General features: G+C 44.8%; 1 protein-coding gene across 12 annotated transcripts in view; it reads left to right on the top strand.

Annotated features, from left to right (window-relative positions):
• The window catches only part of PPP2R5C (protein phosphatase 2 regulatory subunit B'gamma), a 172,357-nt gene that overhangs the window by 134,576 nt on the left and 13,812 nt on the right, over window positions 1–23,969 (top strand). For 11 of the 12 annotated variants that reach the window (XM_058429899.1, XM_058429900.1, XM_032134819.2 and 8 more), the window contains 6 exons: window positions 2,613–2,721; window positions 4,162–4,215; window positions 11,651–11,821; window positions 16,543–16,670; window positions 19,727–19,828; window positions 22,444–22,516. In XM_058429899.1, the coding sequence (XP_058285882.1) occupies window positions 2,613–2,721; window positions 4,162–4,215; window positions 11,651–11,821; window positions 16,543–16,670; window positions 19,727–19,828; window positions 22,444–22,516 (637 nt within the window). Of the gene's footprint in view, window positions 1–2,612; window positions 2,722–4,161; window positions 4,216–11,650; window positions 11,822–16,542; window positions 16,671–19,726; window positions 19,829–22,443; window positions 22,671–23,969 lie in introns of those variants that run through there. The other variant, XM_032134822.2, reaches the window with a different exon arrangement.

The raw sequence follows: 23,969 nt of genomic DNA, 5'->3' as shown, positions 1-23,969 counted from the left end.
GTGATCCATTTCACTGAGTCCAGCTGCCCCCTTTAAAGCAAGGCAGTTTAAACCATTCTCTAAAAGAATTCAAGTAAAATTTCACTGAAAGCGGGAGTTGGTGAGCTCTTAGAGCACGCCAAATGACAAATCTGTCCCATTTTTATGGTTTTGTACATAGATTCTACTTCGTATACCTCACTATCATTACTATGGAAACACAATTCCAGTTATTTCCTCGAGAGCAATGTTAAAAATTGTTACCGAAGAAGGTTTATATTAGAAGCTTGGAAGAAGAATAGATTGTACCTTTGAGGTATCATGTAAATGCTAATATTTTTAATTACTTTGTTTTTTTTATATGTATATTTATAAAATAATTAACATTTCAAAACTTTCATCATCTTTATCCAAGTAAAGTTTTTAGTTGCCTTTTTTTTTTTTCTTTTTCTTTTTGAGACTCTTGCTCTGGCACCCAGGCTCAAGTGCAGTGGTGCGATCTCGGCTCACTGCAATCTCTGCTTCCCTGGTTCAAACAATTCTGCTGCCTCAGCCTCCCGAGTAGCTGGGACTACAGGTGCCCGCCACCATGCCTGGCTAATTTTTGTATTTTTAGTGGAGATGGGGTTTCACCATGTTGCCCAGGCTGGTCTCGAACTGCTGGCCTCAGGTGATCTGCGCGCCTCACCTCCCAAAGTGCTGAGATTACAGGCATGAGCCACCACACCCGGCCACTTTTATTTAATTGATAACCCGTAGATTTTATATTAGACCTTCTAACCCACTGTTTCCCAGAGTTCCTCAGGGTCCCATGGCTAGTAAGTGTGGAAGTGCTTTTTCCTGCACCTTTTTAGGGATGTAGTGTAGATGGGCAGTTCCGGGTTCTCAGGAGCCTGTGGTGGAGAAGCCTGGCACTCTGGGTGGATCTAGTGACTCCCTGCAGCTCCCGAGCACAAGACTCTCTTCTCACGGTGGATCAGGTCCTGCCCAGTAGTTCTGAGAAAAGCTGTTCTTGCCATTTTAGATGTAATTTGAAAAAATGTCCTCGCTGACAATTCTTTTAGTTTAGACAAACTTGGGCAGGGTTTCTCCCCAGTGCAGTGCAGTGCAGTGCAGTGGTGAAGAGGATGCCTCTTACTAGATGTGTGACCGTGGGCAGGTACTTCTATGAGATAGGCGCATCCTCGCATTTTCCTCCTAGGTTGTTGCAGGGACCGGAGCACTGTATGATGTGTTCCACAGCCCACCATGCCGTGTGCATAGGGCCGCTGGGCAGCTCCCGCCGAGAGGCTGATTAGTTTTATCCTTCTTCCAGATGAGGCCGAGCCTGCGGGTAACCCTGTGAGTGAGCACACCCTCCTTGATGGGCCGCTCCAGGCTCGCCCTTCCCTCATTGTCCACTGTGCCGAGCAGAGTGACTAATGGAAGACCAAGTTAGAGACAGCTCTGTCTACTTCTGCAGCTCAGTGACAGTCACTCCCATTTGCCTAATTACAAAACCAAGACAATAAACTAGTTGTTTGAGACAAAAACGTTGCTTTGGAGGCTCTAGGTAGGACCCCTTTTCTTGCACAAGGGAACAGCTTTCTAACTGTTTTTTTGTTTGTTTGTTTTTTGTTTTTGTTTTTGAGATGGAGTCTCGCTCTGTCGCCCAGGCTGGAGTGTGGTGGCCTGATCTCAGCTCACTGCAAACTCTGCCTCCCAGGTTCAAGCAGTTCTCTGCCTCAGCCTCCTGAATAGCTGGGATTACAGGAGCCCGCCACCACGCGTGGCTATTTTTTTGGATTTTTAGTAGAGATGGACTTTCACCATCTTGGCCAGGCTGGTCTTGAATTCCTGACCTCAGGTGATCCACCCACCTCAGCCTCCCAAAATGCTGGGATTACAGGTGTGAGCCACCGCCTGGCCCTAACTGATTTTTACCCAGCACTCGTCCAGCATCCACTGGGTCTGTTACCAACATTAGAATAACATACCTGAATTACTCCAGGCAGCAAGAATTCCTACAGATGGATGAGGCTGAGGGAAGGTTTTGGGGTGGGGGGGTCCCATGTGAACTGTCCTTTCTTCCTGGCCTGTTGAGGGAGGAAGATTTTGCCACCAGGAGCTCCTGCTGCTGAGCCAGCTTCCTGCTGTTCTGGCTAACACCTGTAAACCCAGCATTTTTCAATTATGTAGTTACAAAGATAAAAATAACTATGCTTCCTGGTAGGCATTTAGTATTTTTAAACTTTTTGCTGGTGTTCTCTTTTTTCTGATACACACACATATGTATATATATAGGAAGAATCCTCAGATTTCCCCCTTAGGCTGTTGCAGGGACCAGAGCGCTATATGAAGTGTTCCACAGAGGCCTATATAGGATCTCGCTATACTACCCAGGCTAGAGAACAGTGGCCTTTCACAAGTGTGATTATGGCGCACTACAGCCTCGAACTCCGGGCTCAGATGATCCTCCCACCTCAGCCTCCCAAGTTAGCTGGGGCACAGGTGCATGGCAACATGCTTGGCTATGTATATTTTGCCTGCTGGGTTTTGATGGTGAAAACAAAAATTGAAAGAAAAACGGCAAGATATTTGTTTAAAACCTGGAATTCATAAATGTTCAAACCGAATAAATGTTCTTTTTACAGTATAATTAATGGATTTGCCTTACCACTAAAAGAAGAGCACAAGATTTTCTTATTGAAGGTGTTACTACCTTTGCACAAAGTGAAATCTCTGAGTGTCTACCATCCCCAGGTAAGCGGCAGCGGGGCTCTAGGAACACAGCTGTTGGCATTTGATCAGGATTGAACACGAGATAGTGAATCCAGCCTTAACTGAGAGTGCTTTCTTCTTCATACGACACTGCCGACTTCAGTAACAAACTTCTGGTGATAATTGAAAGAATAAGGGGGTAAAGAGAGATTCCTTTTAAGAAATTCAGAAAAATCTCTGTAATACAGAATTTTTTCAATTAGTTTTAAGCATAGGGAAAGGAGTAACTCTCTGAAAGGAGTCTAGGAAGACTTCTAAGAGGAGTTTTCTGTAGTGTAATCTAAAATTCAGTACCTTAAAGAGAAAAGCCTATATAGGTCCATGGCCAATGAATGGCCTGTGAAAACTTTTTTTTAAAAAAAATAAAGCTGCCTATAATCCCAGCACTTTGGGAGGCTGAGGCGGACAGATCACCTGAGGTTGGGAGTTCAAGACCAGCCTGACCAACATGGAGAAACCCGTCTCTACTTAAAACACAAAACTAGCTGGGCATGGTGGCGCATGCCTGTAATCCCAGCTACTTGGGAGGCTGAGGCAGGAGAATCGCTTGAACCCGGGAGGCAGAGGTTGCAGTGAGCTGAGATCGCACCATTGCACTCCAGCCTGGGCAACAAGAGTGAAACTCCATCTCAAAAATAAATAAATAAATAAATAAATAAATAAATAAATAAATAAATAAAGCAAGCAAGCAAGCTGTGAATTTTTAAAACTGTAGCAATCTAAGTACAGCTGTACTGAAAAATTGGTCAATCAGTGGTTAATGGGCTGCATTTACCTGGATTTGGTTTTCTTTCACTCTCTGGCTACAGTGGGTGTCTTCGTTCACTTTCGGCTGTCACAGGGCCAGGCACTGAGCAGTCACACCCCAGCACAGGCGCAGGGGTGCACAGGGCTCCTTTCTGCCAGGCCCCACTTTCAGAGCTTGTGGTAGGGGCTAAATGACAAAAAGTATATTCTTTAATTGATTCTTCCTAGAAAGTATTTATTTTCTCTGACTGCTCTTAACTGGTAATATCTTTGCATCCAGCCAGATTATCATATTAATTGTTGTACAAAAGAAGTTAATAGTTCAGAGATTTAAGATGGAACCAGATTTTAATTTGTTGTTCCCCACTGTTAGATGACTTGTTGATTGTAATCTCCACAAGGACCCCAAGAAAATCCCATCATACTGGATTGACTTAGTGGTAGTTAGACTAAAAAACTGTTTCCTGATTTATTTTTCTTATTTTTATTTTTCAGCTTTCTGATCTATCACCAACTAATGGGCATAAATGTTAATGCCCGTTAATCACACAAGGGCTTTGTCTGTACTGTGGGTCCTCGTCTTGCTGTGGGAAGGTGTTTAACGACGATTCTAGAAGAAGCACAGCAGCGTTTTTATGTTGAAATGTTAATGCTCTTTCTCCTTTTCCTTTTCAGCTGGCATACTGTGTAGTGCAGTTTTTAGAAAAGGACAGCACCCTCACGGAACCAGTAAGTACTGATGCTAGCACGTCTTGTAAGATGTGTGCATTTCACTGAATGTAAATATTACAACATCTGCTTCACCAAATTGCCATTCAGACTTTTTCATCTTAAATTGCAATACTAATAAACAGGCTCATTTCATTCATGGGTTATAGGTTTTCAAAGTATAGTCATTTTAATTGCAGACCACTTTATTATAGTGATTATTTTATGTAATGAGATTGCCACCTTGTCATTGCACTTTACTGTTTGAACGTAAAGCACTTGAGTGGTCGTAGCCACTAAATTTTAGTGTGCAATTCAGTAGTTTCGCATCTGCTTGGTTTGACAGCATATTGAACTGATTAAGATCAGAGGAGTTACAGTTAGGGTTTGAAATTCTTCTTGTACTAAAGAGGCTTTACCGCCTTGAAAATACTTCCCAAGTTACACTGTAACTATTTTATGATCATTGAATCACAAGTGAATGTTAGATTACTGCTGTTCTGTGCATGGATTTGTAATTTTTTTTCAGCCTCCATAATTATGTCAGAGGATTTATAATTTTCTTAACATTTTATGTTTATTAAAATAGGCTATCATAGCCAGGGTTAACAAAGCTATACATGTCAGGTGCCAGTTTAAGCATTTAAATACATTTTTTGAAACAACTTTATTGAGATATAATTCACATACCATACAATTCACCCATTTAAAGAGTACAGTTCAAAAATTTTTGGTATGTTACATTTTGAATTTTTTTAAATTGTGGTAAAATACATATAACATAAAATTTGTCATTTTAACGGTGTTAAATGTACAGTTCACCAGCGTTAATGACATTCATAGTGTTGCACAGCCATCACCACTATTTCCAAAGCCTTGTCATCATCCCAAACAGAAATTCTACCCATTAAACAGTAACTCTCCTTTCCCCCCTCCCTGTGGCCCCTGCTGACCTGTAATCTACTTTGTCTCTGAATTTGACTATTCTAGGTACCTTATATAAGGAGAATCATAAAATGCTTGTCCTTTCACACCTGGCTTATTTCACTCAGTGTAATGTCTTCCAGGGCTCATCCTTGGGTTGCATATCAGAACTTCATTCCTCATCATGGTTGAATGCTGTTCTGCCATATGGATAGAACACATTGGGTTTATTTATTGTTTTTTCAGTGTACACTTGGGTTGTTCCCACCTTTTAGCTATTGTGAATAATGCTGCTATTTGGATACTGGCATACAAATATTTGCTATAATCCCCATTTTCAGTTCCTTTGGATATATATCCAGAAGTGGAATTGCTGAATCATATGGTAATTGTATGTTTAGCTGCGGGACGAACCGCCATACTGTTTTCCACAGCGACTGCCCCGTTTTACATTCCCCGCAGCAATGCACAAAGGCTCCCGTCTCCCCACATTCTCACCAGTGCTGATGCTGCTGCTGCTGTTGTTTTCCTTTTATTTATTTTATTTTATTTTTGTATTTTTTATTTTTTTGAGAGAAAGTCTCACTCTGTCACCCAGGCTAGAGTGCAATGGTGCAATCTTGGCTCACCGCAACCTCTGCCTCCTGGCTTCAAGCGATTCTCCTATCTCAGCCTCCCGAGTAGCTGGGATTACAGGTGCCTGCCACCGTGCCCGGCTAATTTTTGCATTTTTATTGGAGACGGAGTTTCACCATGTTGGCAAGGCTGGTCTCAAACTCCTGACCTCAAGTGATCCACCCGCCTCAGCTTCCCAAAGTGCTAGGATAACAGGCGTAAGCCACCACACCCGAACTGTTGTTTTAATTATAGCCATCCTAGTGGTGTGAAATAGTATCTTGTTGTGGTTTTGATTTGCAGTTCCCTCATGGCTGATGATGTTGAGCATCTTTTCAGCGCTTATTGACCAAAATCTGTATATCTTCTTGGCCGGGCGCGGTGGCTCACGCCTATAGCCCCAACACTTTGGGAGGCTGAGGCGGGTGAATCACTTGAGCCCAAGAGTTGGAGACCAGCCTGGGCAATATGGCAAAACCCCATCTCTACAAAAAATAGAAAAATTAGCCAGGCATGATGGCGTGTGCCTGGGCAACAGAGTGAAACCCTGTCTCCAAAAAAAAAAAAAAAAAAATTGTATATCTTCTTTGCAGAAATGTCCATTTAAATTCATTGCCCATTTTTTAAATTGGGTTTTTTTTTTTTAATTATTTGAGTATCAAAGTAAGGAATGTTAGGAACCAATTCAAATGTTTGAATGCTCTTTTAAAAGTCACTGTTAGACTAGAAAAGGTAGATCTTGTCACTCCTGGGCCCTTTCTCTCTTTCACAGTTCTCCTGTAATGTTGTAATTTTTATAGTGAAATTGCATGAGAAATTCTTAACATTGAATTTCTGAGTTAAACTGGCTTTTGGGCTCTGCTTTCTTGTAAGCTTTTAAATTCTATGTGTAGATTCCCTCCATTTCACCCACAAAATTCAAGAAGAGCTCTTGTCCTATGACTGCAGAGGTAGCAGGTGCTACAGAGCTGCGAGCTGGGCATGCCCTGTCCTGCCGGGCCCTCGTGGAGGGACGCATCCCTGCACACTCTCCCTCCAGCCCGTAGATGCCTCCGCCTGAGATTTTGGGGACCTCCCAAGGAAATGTACCAAATCTCATCACACTTCAGCATCAAGTATATTCAAGGCTTAGGGTGAGGAGGTGTTATTTTTATCCTCCTTAACTGACTGAAGACATGTTTAGGTAGGAAAAAGAAAAATGAACAGTGTTAATAAAACTCACTGGGGATTTTTTTTTTAAACTGTATTTTCTCCAGTGGTTACATGCCCTAACTCTTCTGCCTATATTTGAGGTATTCTTCAAACTGAAGGGTGACAGGTTGTATTTTTTTTTTTTGAGACAGGATCTGGCTCTGTCACCCGAGTCCCACAATAGGCCATCTGCAAGCTGAGGAGCAGGGAAGCCAGGCCCATTCCAAAGCTGAGGAACTTGGAGTCCAATGCTTGAGGGCAGGAAGCATCCAGCACAGGAGAAAGATGCAGGCTGGGAGGCTAGGCCAGTCTAGTCTTTTCACGTTCTTCTGCCTGCTTTATATTCTGACCTTCCTGGCAGCTTAGATGGTGGCCACCCACATTAAGGGTGGATCTGCCTTTCCCAGCCCACTGCCTCAAATGTTAATCTCCTTTTGCAACACCCTCACAGACACACCCAGTGCATCCTTCAATCCAATCAAGTTGACACCGAGTATTAACTATCACAGAGGTTTTACTGGAGAAAGTAATATGTAAAAAAAAAAAAAATTTATCTCTCCCCTCCTCTCCCACCTTTTCCTATTCAAAAATAAAAGAGAGCTGGGCACAGTGGCTCATGCCCCTAATCCCAGCACTTTGGGAGGCCAAGGCAGGAGGATCCCTTGAAGCCAGGAGTTTGAGACCAGCCTGGGCAACATAGTGAGACCTCCTCTCTACTAAAAAAAAAAAAAAAAAATGTAATTAGCTGGGCATGGTGACATGTACCTGTGGTCCCAGCTACTCGAGAGGCCGAGGTGGAAGAGTTGCTTGAGCCCAGGGGGTCAAGGCTGCAGTGAACTATGAACGCACCAGCTGCACTCCATCCTGAGTGACAGAGTAAGACCCTATCTCAAATAAATAAGTAAATACAAATGGAAGGAAAAGAAAGATATGGAAGGAGAGATTTTTTGAAAGTATGTAGTTTTCTTTCATGAATTTTCTTTGTGCGTATTTCTCATACTCCTGTAGTGGCTGAACAATTCACCAAATGCCACATTGTGTTTACCACAGACAGAGGCTGCTCCCACCTACGCCCCTGTCCCAGCATCTCTATCCCACCATCAACTGTCTGTCAGTCTGACCCTAACCTTCTCCACTGAGGGCTCAGTGAATGATCCCCACCCTATTCTCTCTTCCACCGAAAAGTAACACAAAAGCAGAGAACATTTGTAAATGTTTTTAATTCCCACTAATATAGTAAATAAAGTGAGTCTCACTTTGCAAGAGTGAGAGCTGTTAATTGCAGTCGCATCTAAAAGAGGGCAAGAGACCCCGTGCCAGCTTCAGTTGGGTCCCTGCAGCGTAACTGTTACATGCAGGACTCTGACTTGGCACCAGCACAAAGGAGGTGCAAACCACACCACCCCAGGCCCCGATGCTCCCACCCAGGGACACTTCATTGCTTAGTTTCCTGCTGCACAGATAATGTAATAGCACTGTCCTGGCTTTAGAAAGCAGATTTAATTTCCTACATGTTAAGAACATTCAGACCCTCATGTCAGTAAATTCTCTCTTTTGAAATGCCTATTTTATGAAAACACAAAGGCCATTTTTTTTTTTTTTTTTTTTTTTTTGAGACAGAGTCTGGCTCTGTCGCCCAGGCTGGAGTGCAGTGGCGCGATCTCGGCTCACTGCAAGCTCTGCCTCCCGGGTTCATGCCATTCTCCTGCCTCAGCCTCCCGAGTAGCTGGGACTACAGGCGCATGACACCACGCCCGGCTAATTTTTTGTATTTTCAGTAGAGACAGGGTCTCACCCTGTTAGCCAGGATGGTCTCGATCTTCTGACCTCGTGATCCACCTGCCTCGGCCTCCCAAAGTGCTGGGATTACAGGTGTGAGCCACCGCGCCCAGCCACAAAGGCCATTTTGTCTTATTTCAGCATTGAAAGCTTGTTAATAAGATGATCAGAGTATAGGCTTTTGTGCAGGTGTACATCTCTTGGTAGCACTAAGGACGCCTGGTGTCCACGTCCATCTCCCAGGCCTGCACCGAGGGAATCCTGAAGCCATCAAATGTCCAGACTCAGGAATGTTAAAGTAAGATCCGCTTAGAAGACTGAGATACGAAGGACATGTGTTGTCCCATTTGTAGTCTGTAATTAGTATTTTTCATTTGCTGATTGTGTACAGTGCTCAAAAGCTTTCTGGGCACATGAAACACCTTCTCTGTTGGAAGAAGAACAGAAGCTCATCAGAGATCTTACAGAAGTAAAACTGTGTTCCATTTTCACCCACCTGCCTCTTCAGTCTCATCACGTTTTACTACATGGCATAGTAGCAGCTCTCCTTTCTCCTTGGTCTACCAGGACAGGAAGGGGGCTCCCCAAGACTCAAGGTTGGGGCCACTGGCTCGCCTGCCCTCTGCAGGGAGCGGGCAGTCCTTGGGCTTCCAAAGGAAAACTCGGGGCCTTGTGCTGCACCCAGCAGCACGCAGCCATTGTTGCCTTGGATTTGCATTCCCTGAGCAGACACCCTCCTCCACAGAGCACGCCACACTGACGCGTCAAAATAGCTGGTACCGATCACAGCTCATTCCAAACAATGTGAACAGGAAGGCCCGTGTGTGAATCCCATCCCAGAAATGATACCTTTTCCAGAGAAATGGAATAGCTAAATCGGTTGTGTTGTATAGTTCACAAATTAACATATTTCTCCTAATAAAATTCCATTTGACAAATGAAAAGAAATAGATGTCAGAAGTGATTTCCATCTGCTGTGTCCTTAATAGTGATTCCAATACACGCGGAGTGTGGGAGGAACACAATAAATACTTATTCAATAGTTTGAGCTGGGAGAACCATTAAATGATGCAATTTTAGAAATAATTCCTTTTAAAGACACTTGCATGGTAGATTTTTATGTCAAACTTCGAAACTAGCAGCACTTCCTTTTTTATTTTTATTTGGCTTTTTTGGGGTTTTTGTTTGTTTGTTAGAGTCTTGGAGTACAGTGGCGCAGTCATGGCTCACTGCAGCCTCAACCTCCTGGGCTCAAGCAATCCTCCCACCTTAGCCTCTCGAGTAGCTAGGACCACAGGTGCCCATCACCACACCAGGCTAATTTTTAAATTTCGTGTAGAGACAGGACCTCATCACGGTGCCCAGGTCAGTCTCAAACTCCTGGGCTCAAGCATTCCTCCCACCTTGACCTCCCAAAGTCCTGAGATGACACGCGTGAGCCACCACGTCCGGCCTTACTTCCTTTGTTTCATAGATTTTGGAGTTTTATAAAGTGTAATATCATAAAAGATTATCTGGGAGCCCAAATGCCAAAGCATCAAAACAAAATTTTTCTAAATCGATGTTAAATGTCCACCTTTTTAAAAAATCACTGTAATGATTAAAAGGCTGGCCTGCTAAGCCATGAGTTGGTGCCATCTACTGAGCTGGAAATGACTAGTGAATGAAAACGACCAGGCTGTCCCAGGGGCCAGCATTTGCGGCAATTGCACAGCACAAGAGTCAGGTAGAAGCCCCACGATGTTGCTGTGACTAGGCCAAACAGCTGCTCTAACGTACCGGATTGCACTTGTACAATTTATGTGTGTAAGCACATATATGCACTTCATATGCAAATGTCTGTTTTGGATTGTTGTACTTTTTTAGAACTAAGATGGCTAAACTCTAAAAATACTATGAAATCTACATGGATTCAAATTCAGTATTCTGTACTGATATGATTGTGGTAAGACATTTGGAAACTACAGGAACATATAAAGAAAGGTTGCACAGTGGAAATCCTTTCTAGCTGTCTGACTTGGCCAAGGAACATAAAACATCCACTATCCACAAAGTGGGAAACCACTGCAGTCCGACGGGCTGTGCCTGGCAGAGAGCTGGTGGCACAGATCCTCTGGGTGGTGACAATCCTGGCTACAGCTGCCACTGCAACCTGCTCACTGCAGGCCCAGCACTGCTCAGGCTGTTGCATCTGACACCCACAGGTGTGCCCACAGAGAGCACAGTGCGCCCTGCCCGGGGGGTCCCATCACAACACCTGTGGATGTGAGTTAATAAGGTCAGCTTAGTTCACATCACTCTTTTTGATATATTTTAACACAGTTGAAAACACTGTGCATACAAAAGTATGTATGTTTGTGTGTAAACACATATGGATGGTTGATAAATTTGAGAAAGAAATGGGTTGTGTACATGTGGCCAACAGTTTCAGTACCGGCCGCTTCCACACTAAAATGTACACATGAATTGATAATGCTCTGTGTTTTCTCCGTTGATCTTATTCTTTCTAAATTATTGTCCCAACTTCTTTTTTTTTTCTTTTTTTTAAAAACAGGAATGGACTCTTACCGAAATGGTGTTTGATCAGAGAAAGTGGGTTATATAAACTAAAATTGTGTAACTTCTGAAGTATATAAAATTAAGCCAGGCAGATGGTACGTGCCTGTGGTCCCAGCTACTCAGAGGCTGAAGCAGGAGGATCACTTGAGCCAAGGAGTTCAAGTCCAGCCTGGACAACATAGTGTGACCCATCTCTAAATAAATTGATTCATCAGATAGTTAGATAACCAGATAGACAGACCTACTTCTCAAATACAGAAAATCAGATGGCACCATCTCCATGTGTTGCCTTGCAGTGGGGCCACCGCAGTGAAAACACAGACTTCTTACCATGCAGGTGTTGGGGCGTCGTGGGCATCAGTCACTCCACGTGTCATTTCTTTTGTAGGTGGTGATGGCACTTCTCAAATACTGGCCAAAGACTCACAGTCCAAAAGAAGTAATGTTCTTAAACGAATTAGAAGAGATTTTAGATGTCATTGAACCATCAGAATTTGTGAAGATCATGGAACCCCTCTTCCGGCAGTTGGCCAAATGTGTCTCCAGCCCACACTTCCAGGTATGTGGGGCTGGGGGAGACCTGATTAAATCGTTCCAGTGTTCATTTGGGAAAGGAAAAGTTCCATGTGTAGCTGGCCATGCTTTGCCTCTCATGCAATTTAAAGCTAAAATCCAAGTTTTTACTTGAATTATACTTCAAATAGTGCTGTAACTTGAATTCTATAGAATACCCTTGAGCATCTTGTCCCCTCTGCCACGATACTTTTTCTCAATAAGAGCAGTCATCTGGCTTCTCTGTAAAGCTGTCTTTGTCTTCATGTTCAGTGTGCTTCCAAATTTATAAAACCCTCCTTTCCACACCTGAGCATCAATATTGATAGACAACGGGTGGTCAAAGCCTTGGCTCCGAGATGCTCTTGCTGCTGAGGCACTTCATTCCTGACACTGTGTAAATCTGTCTCCCTTTACCCTTTCAAAAAGGCTGATAGCTCTGACTTTTTGTCACTGCCAAATTCCTGTGCGAGAGGACGACCTTGGTCAGAGCTACTTTCTACTTTCTTTTCCCAATTTCCTTAACCCTTCAAGGCTGCCTCGGCTCATCACCTCTCTTGAAGGCCACCCCCACCCACCTTCCCGGCCTGCCTGCCTCTGTTGGACGTGCTAGCCACCTGTCCTTTTGCATCATTGAGCGGATTGTATTGTGCATTCATCATGAACAAGGTGAAAATAGGCACAAAATGAGCAAGACCTCCCGGTGCCCAGGGAGCAGGCCACACAGTGGAAGAGGGTGACCATGTCACACCACCACCTTACAGCCAAACGTGAAGGGCCAGGTGGCGTGTGCAGCAGGCTCTCGGAAACACCCATGGACAGTTACCTTAGCACAAGTCTAAGTGGTTAGAAAAAGTCCACAAGAATGAGGGGTCCTCCGAACTGAGCCTTTCAAGATGGTTTTGAAAAGAGGTCATTGAAACCAACAAAACTAAGACAAGAAGGCAAGTGATAGAAGAGTTAGAAGCTCTGGAGCATGGGCAGCTGTAGTAAACTGAGGCCAGGCTGAGTCGGGTTAAAGGAGGGAACTGCCGTGGTGTAGTCTCTTCCATTACAAATATTCAGGTTATTTTCATTTTATAAATTCCAGTGAGTTTTCACATTAGGAACTAAGAAAGGAAAATGATGCTTTGGGTTGTTGTTTTTTTTCTTCAATCCTGGCCTACAGAGAAAATAATGTTTTTCAAGACTTTCAGTGTGAGCACTTTGCACAAAGGAGCATGGTTTCCTAGAAACTGTAGAGTCCAGCGCCACAGGGCCCTGGCTGAAGTACAGGGCATTCGTATGCCAAGGAGAGACTGGCAGTCGTGGGAAGTGTCCCAGAAACTTGAACCCCTTCCTCACATGCAAAATTAGCTATCAGTATGGGTAACGTTAGACTTCCAAGAGAAGACAGGGACGAGTGGACTCAATGATGTGCTGTTTTGCATAAAAGTATGTGACAGGGCAAGGAGGAAGGGAGGTCCAGGTGAGGAAAGCAGAGCCAAGGTGGCCGCACAGCTGCCAGGGGCTTGGGTGCCACTCCACATGTCACGGAAGCCTTCACGTCCCTGCCAGGAACAGAGCATGAAGGCTGCCAGGGCGGCCTGCCATACCTCTGATGAGGGAGTTCAGCACCAGGACCCCTCAGGCCTTCAGCTGCAGGCCCAGCCCCCCGACTCGCCCTCGTCTGTGTCCCCCACTCACGCTTGCGCCCATCTTGGCTTCTGCTTCTTAGAGGACCTGATCAACACAGAGTACATTCCAGAATCTTTTCCAGACACATATACATAAGGCCAACTCATTCTTAATTTTTTTTTTTTTTTTTTTTTTTTTTGAGACGGAGTCTCACTCTGTCCCCCAGGCTGGAGTGCAGTGGTGCGATCTCGGCTCACTGCAGCCTCTGCTTCCCAGGTTCAAGTGATTCTCCTGCCTCAGCCTCCCGAGGAAACCATGCTCCTTTGTGCAAAGTGCTCACACTGAAAGTCTTGAAAAACATTATTTTCTCTGTAGGCCAGGATTGAAGAAAAAAAACAACAACCCAAAACATCATTTTCCTTTCTTAGTTCCTAATGTGAAAACTCACTTGAATTTATAAAATGAAAATAACCTGAATATTTGTAATGGAAGAGACAGGTGCGCGCCACCACACCCAGCTAATTTTTGTATTTTTAGTAGAGACGGGGTTTCACAATATTGGCCAGGCCGATCTTCAGCTCCCAGCCTCATGATCCACCTGCCTCAGCCTCCCAAAGTGCTGAGATTACAGGCATGAGCCACCACGCCAGCTCATTCTTAACTTTTAGATGTTTTTTTCCCACCCAAAAAAAGTACTGGTTTTAAAAACTGGAAAAATTTAAAGTTTAAACCATCAAGCATCTTAAGCTTCTGTTTTCAAAATCAGGCTTAAAATATTACCCCCAAATATATTGGTGGGTGGTGGGTGGGTGGGTGGATGGATGGATGGTTTTGTTCTTTGTTTGTTTTCTTTTTAGACAAAGTTTTGCGCTTGTTGCCCAAGCTAGAGTGCAATGGCATTATCTCGGCTCACTGCAACCTCCGCCTGCCAGGTTGAAGTGATTCTCCTGTCTCAGCCTCCCAAGTAGCTGGGACTACAGGCGCCTGCCACCACACCTGGCTGATTTTTGTATTTTTAGTACAGACGGGGTTTCACCATGTTGGCCAGGCTGGCCTTGAACTCCTGACCTCAAGTGATCCACCTGCCTCAGCCTCCCAAAGTGCTGGGATTACAGGTGTGAGCCACCATGCCCGGCCTAGATGGTTGCTTTTTAAAGTACAAGGTATTGAACTCTGAAGTAAGAACTAGCCTAGGAGCTGTGATGCGATTGTGCCTTGTTTTGAATCCACGCTGCACTCTCATGCATGCTCTCCCCTCCCCCATTACCTAACTCACTCCTGTTCTGCAAAGTTCATCCCAGCTCACTGCCTCTGAGGAATCAACCCTCATTCCTGAGCCTGGCACAGGCTCACACGCCATTCTCTCAGCATCCCACCCATACACACCGCACCACAACCTCAGGATCTCTAAGCTGTAGGCTTCTGGCAGGAGAAGCGTCAGCCCCACGCTGCTCAGAGCCTCCAAGTGCTGCTGTGAGTTGTGTGCAGATGGAGGGTGGTGACAGTATTATACAGGAGAACCTCCTCTTCCCAGAGGCACACATGCTGTGATGGGGACAGGCCAAGTGTCCTGGTGACTGCCGCAAACTCCCAGATAGTTCTGTGGAACGTGCACTTGTGTGCTGGTTTGCTATGGAAAGAAAAAGCAAATAGGGTAGGGTATGAACAGTTGTTGAATCTGGGTGGAGGGAGGTGGGCACTCATTATATTAGTCTTCCATCTTTGTCTGTTTTTGAAGGTTTTAGTAACAAAAAGGGGGGACCGAGTGCAGTGGCTCACGCCTGTAGTCCCAGCACTTTGGGAGGCCAAGGCGGGCGGATCGCCTGAGGTCAGAAGCTCGAGACTAGCCTGGCCAACATGGTGAAACCCCGTCTCTACTAAAAATACAAAAATCAGCCAGGTGTGATGGCACATGCCTGTAGTCCCAGCCACTCAGGAGGCTAAGGTAGGAGAATCGCTTGAACCTGGGAGGCAGAGGTTGTAGTGAGTGGAGATGGCACCACTGCACTCCAGCCTGGGCAACAGAGTGAAACTCCATCTCAAAAAAAAAAAAAAAAAAAAACTTTAAAAAACAAAAATGGATGGGCTAGGCGTGGTAGCTCATGCCTGTAATCCCAGCACTTTGGAAGGCCAAGGCAGGTGGATCACCTGAGCTCAGGAGTTCGAGACCAACCTGACCAACATGGCGAAACCCTGTCTCCACTAAAAATACAAAAAAAGCCGGATGCGGTGGCGTGCGCCTGTAATCCCAGCCACTCAGGAGGCTGAGGCAGGAGAATCGCTTGAACCCGGGAGGCAGAGGTTGCAGTCAGCCAAGATCACACCATTGCACTCCAGCCTGGGTAACAAGAGCAAAAATCCGTCTCAAAAAAAAAAAAAAGGAAAGAAAAATGGGGGAACCACCCTGTAGTGGCTTCCCATGAGTAACGGCCAGTGCACTCAGGCCCTGCCCCCCGCCCTCCTCTCGTTCATGCCCCCACTGCCCTCTGCAGTGGTCCTCAGCCAGCCCCGTGCTGACAACTTAGGACCTCTCCTCCCTCTGGTCCTTGCTCAGATGTCACCTCCTCCCCATTGAAGCCACCCCACCCCACATGCACCACTGCTGCCTGTTCCCCTGCCCTGCTGCCCTTTGTATGTGACTTATCGTTTCTAGTAAATTAATAATCATCCATCACCTGTCTCCTCCCCACTAGAATGTAAGCTCCGTGGAGTCAAGGATTTCTGCCTTGCTTTGTTCGGTGCTGACCGCTTAGCAGAACACAGCGCACCCTCTTGACCTGACAGATGGGGGAGGCGGGTGGATAGGTGGAACGGCCTCCTTTGAGTTGTCTCCTCAGCATCTAGCCAGCGTCTAGCATAAATGTTTACTGAATAAGTGGAGAAATATGTGACAGTGTTCTTGATGACTTGATGTACAAGAAGTTGTCTGCCTCTTTGTTGAAGGCTCTTCAGGGTTGCAGGTTACAGTCTAGAATATTTTGAATTTATAGAAATAATCATAATTTTCTGGTCCAAGGTAGTTCATTACCCGACTCACAGGTTTAACAGCAAGGACAGCTGCCCGATGTCTCAGGCACAACCTCCAGCAAGCCATCCACTTGTGTCTTTCAGGTGGCAGAGCGAGCTCTTTACTACTGGAATAACGAATACATCATGAGTTTAATCAGTGACAACGCAGCGAAGATTCTGCCCATCATGTTTCCTTCCTTGTACCGCAACTCAAAGACCCATTGGAACAAGTAAGAAAGAACTGGCTGCCATCTTTTTCAGTCATTTTAAAATATGGCACGCTTTACTGCTACTTCAGTTAGAATAAATATCAGAATTTTAAATATCAGTTAAAAAACAAGAATGTCAGTTGCTTTGTGGACTCATAAATTAAGTAGCAGTGTGGGTTGTTTCTGTGGCCGTTGATTTTACCACCTTAAACCTTCATTCCTGCCAGTATAGAGGCACATTGGTTTGCAGCCACCTCCCAGTAGCAGCAGCTTCTAGGCCTCTTCCTGAGCGTCCTGCAGAGAAGCTGAAGGTCTCTGCAGAGCTCAATAGGGCTCAGCCCCGGCAGGGGCACAGTGGCCACCGCATTCTCGGGGTGTCTATTGAGCTCTGCTGACATGCACCCTGGATGAGCCCCTGTGTGAGACCCAAGAACCACCCTGCGGTGGTCACTACCTGGAGAAGAAGAGGGAAGCCAGGTGATGTGAACACAGCCCCATAGCCCCAGGAGCCGAAAACATTTCCTCCTACTCCGCTCCTTCATCTTTTGACTTAAAGAGGATGAAGAAATCTGTTTACTGAGCAATAGTCTGAGACTTTAAAAGGAAACTGTTGATATGGGTGCCACATTATTTATTTATTTTTCTTTTTTAAATTTTGTATTTTATTTGTTTATTTTCAGACAGTGTCTTGCTGTGTCCCCCAAGCTGGAGTGTAGTGTCACAATCGTGGCTCACTTCAGCCTCAACCTCCTGGGCTCAAGCAAACCTCCTGCCTCAGGGTCTTGAGTAGCTGGGACTACAGGCACCCACCTCCACGCCTGGCTAATTTTTGTATTTTTTGTAGAGATGGGATTTTGCCATGTTGCCCAGGCTGGTCTCGAACTCCTGGGCTCAAGTGATCCACCCGCCTCTGCCTCCCAAAGTGCTGGTACGACGTGAGCCACTGCGCCCAGGCCATATTATTTATTAATATGGTATTATCTAATATTCCTGCTATTTAAAGAAATACAAGTATCTGAGTTTTTCTTTCCCCACCTTCTTTCATCTCTTTCCATTGTATATTGTAATTATAACTCAGAACTTAAAGAAGAGCAGGTTATGCTATCCAGCCCTCCCTTAGTTTATGGGTGAGGAAGGTGAGAGTTGGAGGGCATTCGCAGCCCAATCTGCGGTCCCAAAGCTGGTGAGCAGCACTCTGGCCCGGTGCAGTCTCCTAACTCGCAGTATCTATTGGGCACCCCTCCTGCTGTGCTGCACAGTCACCCTGCTGCTGGCGGACCAGCCCTCTCCCATGTACCCTCTCTCCTTGTCCGCTCGAAGCTGCAGGTGGCATTGCCTCCTTCCCAGAATTCTGCAGGGCAGCAGCCAGACAGGTGTTAGCCCTGGAGCTCTGAGCCAGACCCCCCGAGCGAGGGTCCAGCCAGTCCACTTGCATCAAGTCCTCTGAGGGTTGCGGCCCAGGAATTCAACAGAGAAGGGCAGGCAGATCAGAGTGAGGATGACTTTGGTTCACATTCCTGCCTTCCTCCTGAGCAGCTCTCCGAACCTGGGGAAGTTAGCTCTCACCAGATCTTTCTCAGCCACCGTTGCTCTTCGGAAGAACTGAGAAAGTAAAGTGCTTTGCCTTGCAACAATCTTCACTTGGTTGTGAGGATTAAGATAAAGTTAATATGCATAAAGTACCTGGCTTATGATAGGCACCAAGTAAGCATTTGCCGTCACTTAGTGGCTGTAGGGCCAGCAGCCATGCTGATAGCAGTGGAGGCAGCAGCCAAGACCCTCATGGCAAAAGCATGGTGGTTGTAGTTGTTAATACAGCACATCCACCCTCAACAGCCTGTTCTTTGTAGCATTGATTTATTTATTTTTTTTATTTTTTTTTTTTGAGACAGAGTCTTGCTCTGTCACCCAGGCTGGAGTGCAGTGGCGCCATCTCAGCTCACTGCAGCCTCCGCCTCCCAGGTTCAAGTGATTCTCCCACCTCAGCCTCCCAAGTAGCTGGGACTACAGACATGAGCCACCACTCCTGGCTAATTTTTGCATTTGTAGTAGAGATGGAGTTTCACCATGTTGGCCAGGCTGGTCTTGAACTCCTGACCTCAAGTGACCCACCCGCCTCAGCCTCCCACAGTGCTGGGACTACAGGTGTGAGCCACCACGCCTGGCTTGCATTGATTTTTTTTTTTTTCTAATCGCAACAATGACAACAAAAGCCCCTGGGGCGTCGCCATGTTTCTTGTGTGTAATTTTGTGTGGTATGAAAGTCAGCACAATTCATAACTGACTTTCAATCCCCGCCCATTGCAAAGAAAAAAATGTTCTTTTAAGTGTTTTCTAAGTATAACTTGGGTTTTATTAAGAAGGAATTATGATTTGAGGGTTACATTTTTGAGGATTTGTTTGTTTTTTAGCTACTGGCAACTGTTGCTCACAAGCCTGTGGGTCGAGCAGGTTCTGCTGTGCAGGCTTTCGCTGGTGTCTGCTGGGGGATCGGGGCTCTTACAGGGCTGCAGTCCAATGGCAGCTGGGACTAGAGTCACCTAGAGGCTCAGCTGGGACAATTTGGCCTCTTCCCCTCTCCATGCGTGTCAGAGCCTGAGAGCTAAGCATTGATTAAGCTGTTTTATGCTCATTTTATTTTCTCTTTCAAAGCTCTATGTTGCCATTATTAAAATTAATTTTTCTGTCCTCAGGGAATAAGATGAAAAGAAACTGACATTTATAGGAAATAAAGTATTGCCATTATTGTCCTCTTTATAATTTTGTCTTAACTATATTTGTTCAAGTTTCAATGTTTTTAATTCAGTTTCTGAGCAAGGTCATTTCTGGCTGCTGTCAGCTGGAGACAGTGAGTGGAGTGGCCTCGTGGCTGTGTGAGAGCCACTGTGAAGAAAGTCTCGGGATGTGTGGCTGACTGTCAGAAAACAAGTAACTCGGAATGAGCAGGCCTTGCATTTTAGAGCTTAGGGATCCTGTGCGATGTGAGACTGTTGGAATATGGAGCAGCCTGCGTGTGGAGAGGCAAGGGCTAGGCAGGAACGGGTGCTCCCAGGCTCACCGTGCGGTTTTCTTTATAGGACAATACATGGCTTGATATACAACGCCCTGAAGCTCTTCATGGAGATGAACCAAAAGCTATTTGATGACTGTACACAACAGTTCAAAGCAGAGAAACTAAAGTGAGTTGTTCCTTTCACAAGTTACTGTTTCCAGGATTTTTTTCTTAATCCTAAGATGAAGATTAATCTTCCACTGTTTTGTCCTAAAACGTTATTCTTCACTCAAAAGCAAAACCAAGCCTCTCATACTTGGAAAGCAAATCGAAACCGTGTTATAATAACGTATTTTGAAAGAACAGGTGCTTAAAGTTAGCTGTTCTCCCCCCTTGTATTGCCAGATTAATCACTTTGCAAAGAGTGCTTATGTAGGCAAGAATTTAACATTCAGAATTCTTTCTTTTCTTGGGCTATAATGGGCTTAAAGGCTATAATGTGTAGTCCATTTTCATGTTCATAAGGCAGGGATTTGAATTATGTCCTGTAAGGTTTATCTGAGAGAGCAAGAATCTTCATTTCAGTGTAGCTTTATTCTGATTTAATGAACTCAGTAATGTGGGTGTTCTCTGGAATCTAGTCTGTCCTTTGCAAAATCAGGGTCCTGCCCTCGTGCCTTTGAGCCCACATGTGTCCAGGGATGATCTAAGTGACAAAGTACTTCGTCCCTAGGCTGTGCAAGTAATAATGTGATTAAATAGTTGTTGGAGGTCACTTCTTCCAAGTTGAGTATGGACTATTGGCAGATTTTATTTTTTGCTTGTCACTTAAAACTGGCTAAGATAGATAAGCTTTGCACGAATGTAATTCAAAATACACTGTATACATATGTGTGTATGTATATGTGTGTGTGTATATATATATATATATGTAAGTATATATATGAAACAACTGCCATTTAGTCATTCCTTAGACAAATATGTGAATATTTACCTGTACATCAGGCCCTGTTTTAGATTCTGGCAATATAGCAATGAATAAAACCCACAAAAATCCTTGTCCCTTGGCCGGGTGCGGTGGCTCACGCCTGTAATCCCAGCACTTTGGGAGGCCGAGGCGGGCGGATCATGAGGTCAGGAGATTGAGACCATGCTGACTAACACGATGAAACCCCATCTCTCTAAAAAATACCAAAAAAGGACCAGGCGTCGTGGCTCACACCTGTAATCCCAGCACTTCAGGAGGCCAAGGCAGGCGGATCACCTGAGGTCAGGAGTTCGAGACAAGCCTGGCGAACACAGTGAAACCCCGTCTCTACTGAAAATACAAAAAATTAGCTGGGTGTGGTGGCGGGCGCCTGTAGTCCCAACTACTCAGAGGCTGAGGCAGGAGAATGGTGCGAACCTGGGAGGCGGAGCTTGCAGTGAGCTGAGATCACACCACTGCACTCCAGCCTGGGAGACAGAGAGAGAGACTCCGTCTCAAAAAAAAAAAAAAAAAAATACAAAAAAAAAAATTTTAAAAAAAAAATACAAAAAAAAAAATTTTATAGTCCCAGCTACTCGTGCTGAGGCAGGAGAATGGCATGAACCCAGGAGGCGGAGCTTGTAGTGAGCCGAGATCACGCCTCCGCACTCCAGCCTGGGCGACAGAGCGAGACTCTGTCTCAAAAAAAAAAAAAAAAAATCCTTGCCCTTTTGGGGTTTATATTCTCAGTAGTGTGGGGAAATAAAAGAACGTAAAATACACCTAAGTGAACTGTAGAGCATGAGAGATGACAAATCACTCAGGAAAGGGCCGGGGAGACAGGCCAGCCATCCTCTAGAGCTGCCAGCTGCTTGGTCCGTTCTCATCTCAGCTCTCAGTGCAGTTTGCAGGTAGGAAGCATGCAAGCAGCAGGGCCTTCCGATGGTGGATCCTCCCCTCATGGAATCCCACATCTTTCCCAACAGGACCTTAAAGGTTGTGTAGTACATTTTCTGGGTTGAAAAACTTGGATCCTGGCCGGGCACAGTGGCTCACACCTGTAATCCCAGCACTTTGGGAGGTTATGGCTGGTGGATCATTTGAGGTCAGGAGTTCGAGACCAGCCTGGCCAAGATGGTGAAACCCCATCTCTACTAAAAGTACAAAAATTAGCCGGGCAGTAGTGGCATGCACCTGTAATCCCAGCTACTCAAGAGGTTGAGGCAGGAGAATCGCTTGAGCTCGGGAGATGGAGCTGGCAGTGAGCCAAGATCGCGCTACTGCACTCCAGTCGGGGCGACAGAGTGAGGCCCTGTCTCAAAAAAAAAAAAACTTGGATCTGAGTTAAGTGATTGAAAGTCATGACTCTCACAGTGGAGTCAGTCAACAACCCAGGTCTCCTGGCTCTTAAGATGTTTCCTTTTTAATACTGTAGGAATGGGAACGCTGGCTCCTTTTACACTGGTCCCTTTACACTATACTGCATACTCGTTTCTTCAGTGGATGTATGAGCTTCTTGTCAAAATTATATGGGTCCCATGAAGAAACAACTAACCAGGGGAAGGGGGAAGGATTGAGACATAAGACTTACTTACATAAGATTTCTTTTAAGAATTCCAATTCTTGGACATGTTAAAATCTTTTGATATTTTCTCATGTTTAAATCTCGGTTCGTTTTTCATGCTGCGCTCAGCACTGTGAAGTGTGGGGAAATGGAGCGGAGGGGCTGCGGGAGGAGCCGCTGGCTGTGCCCAACATGCCTGTGCCTTTACCCCTTCAGCGAGTTCTTGTGTCTGATTCATCTCTAACACAGATGACATTTTACTGTTTTTCAGAGAGAAGCTAAAAATGAAAGAACGGGAAGAAGCATGGGTTAAAATAGAAAATCTAGCCAAAGCCAATCCCCAGGTACTAAAAAAGAGAGTAACATGAAAACACCCAGGGTTACTTGAATGTTTTTATAAGATAGGAATATATGTCTTCACCATGTGGGGGGGGTCTCGACGTCACTAACGTTGTATATGAAAATGTCTACAATAAAAAGTACTTTTAAACTTTGTAACCCTCCTCTTGTACAAGTACTTATTTTGCCCCATATCGTTTTTACCACAGAACTGACTTTTTTCCTCTGCTTTTTAAATAAGATCTGAATCTTATGAATATACTGTGGTAAAAAGAAAACTCGAATACAGCCCGAGACTGTGCTTCCTCTCTCAGATGTCATAGATGCTGTCACTCAAACAGCATTTCCCTTTCTTTTTCATATGAAATTAGTTCTAAAAGAAAGGAAATTAGATTGGAAATAGATAAAGTATGACGTTTTGATGTCCTCTTTCTTTGTATGAGGTTTCTGTAATCCCAGCCTTTTATCATTAAAAATTAGCTGAATTCTGCCACGTTAGCAGCTAACCCTCCTTCCCACCCCAGCAGCGGGTGCCAGTGTGCTCTGGTGAGTCTGCGCCAACGGCTGGACTTCCCGGAGCTGCCGGCAGTTCCAGCTGCCGGGGCTGCCAGGGTCCGGGAGGGCTTCCTGGTGTCATGGTCTTTGGGTTTGATGTACACTGGTGTAAATGATTAGAGCATTATGACAGTTGTTTCTTCGCGTTCTGTGTGCCTAATTATAACAGTGCCTCTTAAAAAGAAAATCTTTTGTCTGAATCTTTGCCACTCTTAAGAATTCTCAAGCTTTCCTTCAACTCTCCAGAAACGATTTTACCGAACAATGTATTTCTTTTAGAGACACGCGTAGTTACCTAAGTCGGTTTTTAAATTTCTCTGACATTTAATAAAAAGTTATACATGAATATAAAGTTAAAAGTATATATTTACCTATATAACAACATATTGGTTTGTATACTCTGATAAAACTACAATCAGGAAACTCAAATCAGGAAAACGGAATGACATTTCTAATTGTAAGCCCTTGAGTCCACCTAAAACAGGTAGCCAGCATTTTTCTAGCAGTATTTACTCATGCCGACAGAAATGCTGTTTTAAGATTACTGTCTAAAACTGTATAGTCCTTAATTGAGATAGGCAGCTATAGGTGTCTACTTTAATGAATTGAATTTATGTTGAAAGTGTGGTTAAAATGCTGATATTTGTTTTAAAACACGATAACACTATAAACCTGGGCAAGTTTACAAGGCCCAGCCCTGCCTGACGCTGCCCTGTGTGTCTTGCTTTGTTCTGAAGAGCCTCAGGCAAAGTGGGTGCTCATAGCCCTCAGGACTGTCAAGGACCCCAGCACACATGCAGTTGAAATCAGTAGCCTCGAAAACATGTGACAAATGAATACACACACACACACACACACACACACACACACGAATCAGAAGGTCTGATTTTATGTACCTAGAAT

This window comes from Hylobates moloch, unplaced genomic scaffold, assembly GCF_009828535.3.
Source record: "Hylobates moloch isolate HMO894 unplaced genomic scaffold, HMol_V3 SCAFFOLD_16, whole genome shotgun sequence".
Classification (NCBI taxonomy): Eukaryota; Metazoa; Chordata; class Mammalia; order Primates; family Hylobatidae; genus Hylobates; species Hylobates moloch.
Note: the sequence above shows the minus strand (reverse complement) of the source record. Positions and strands in the feature narration are given on the sequence as shown.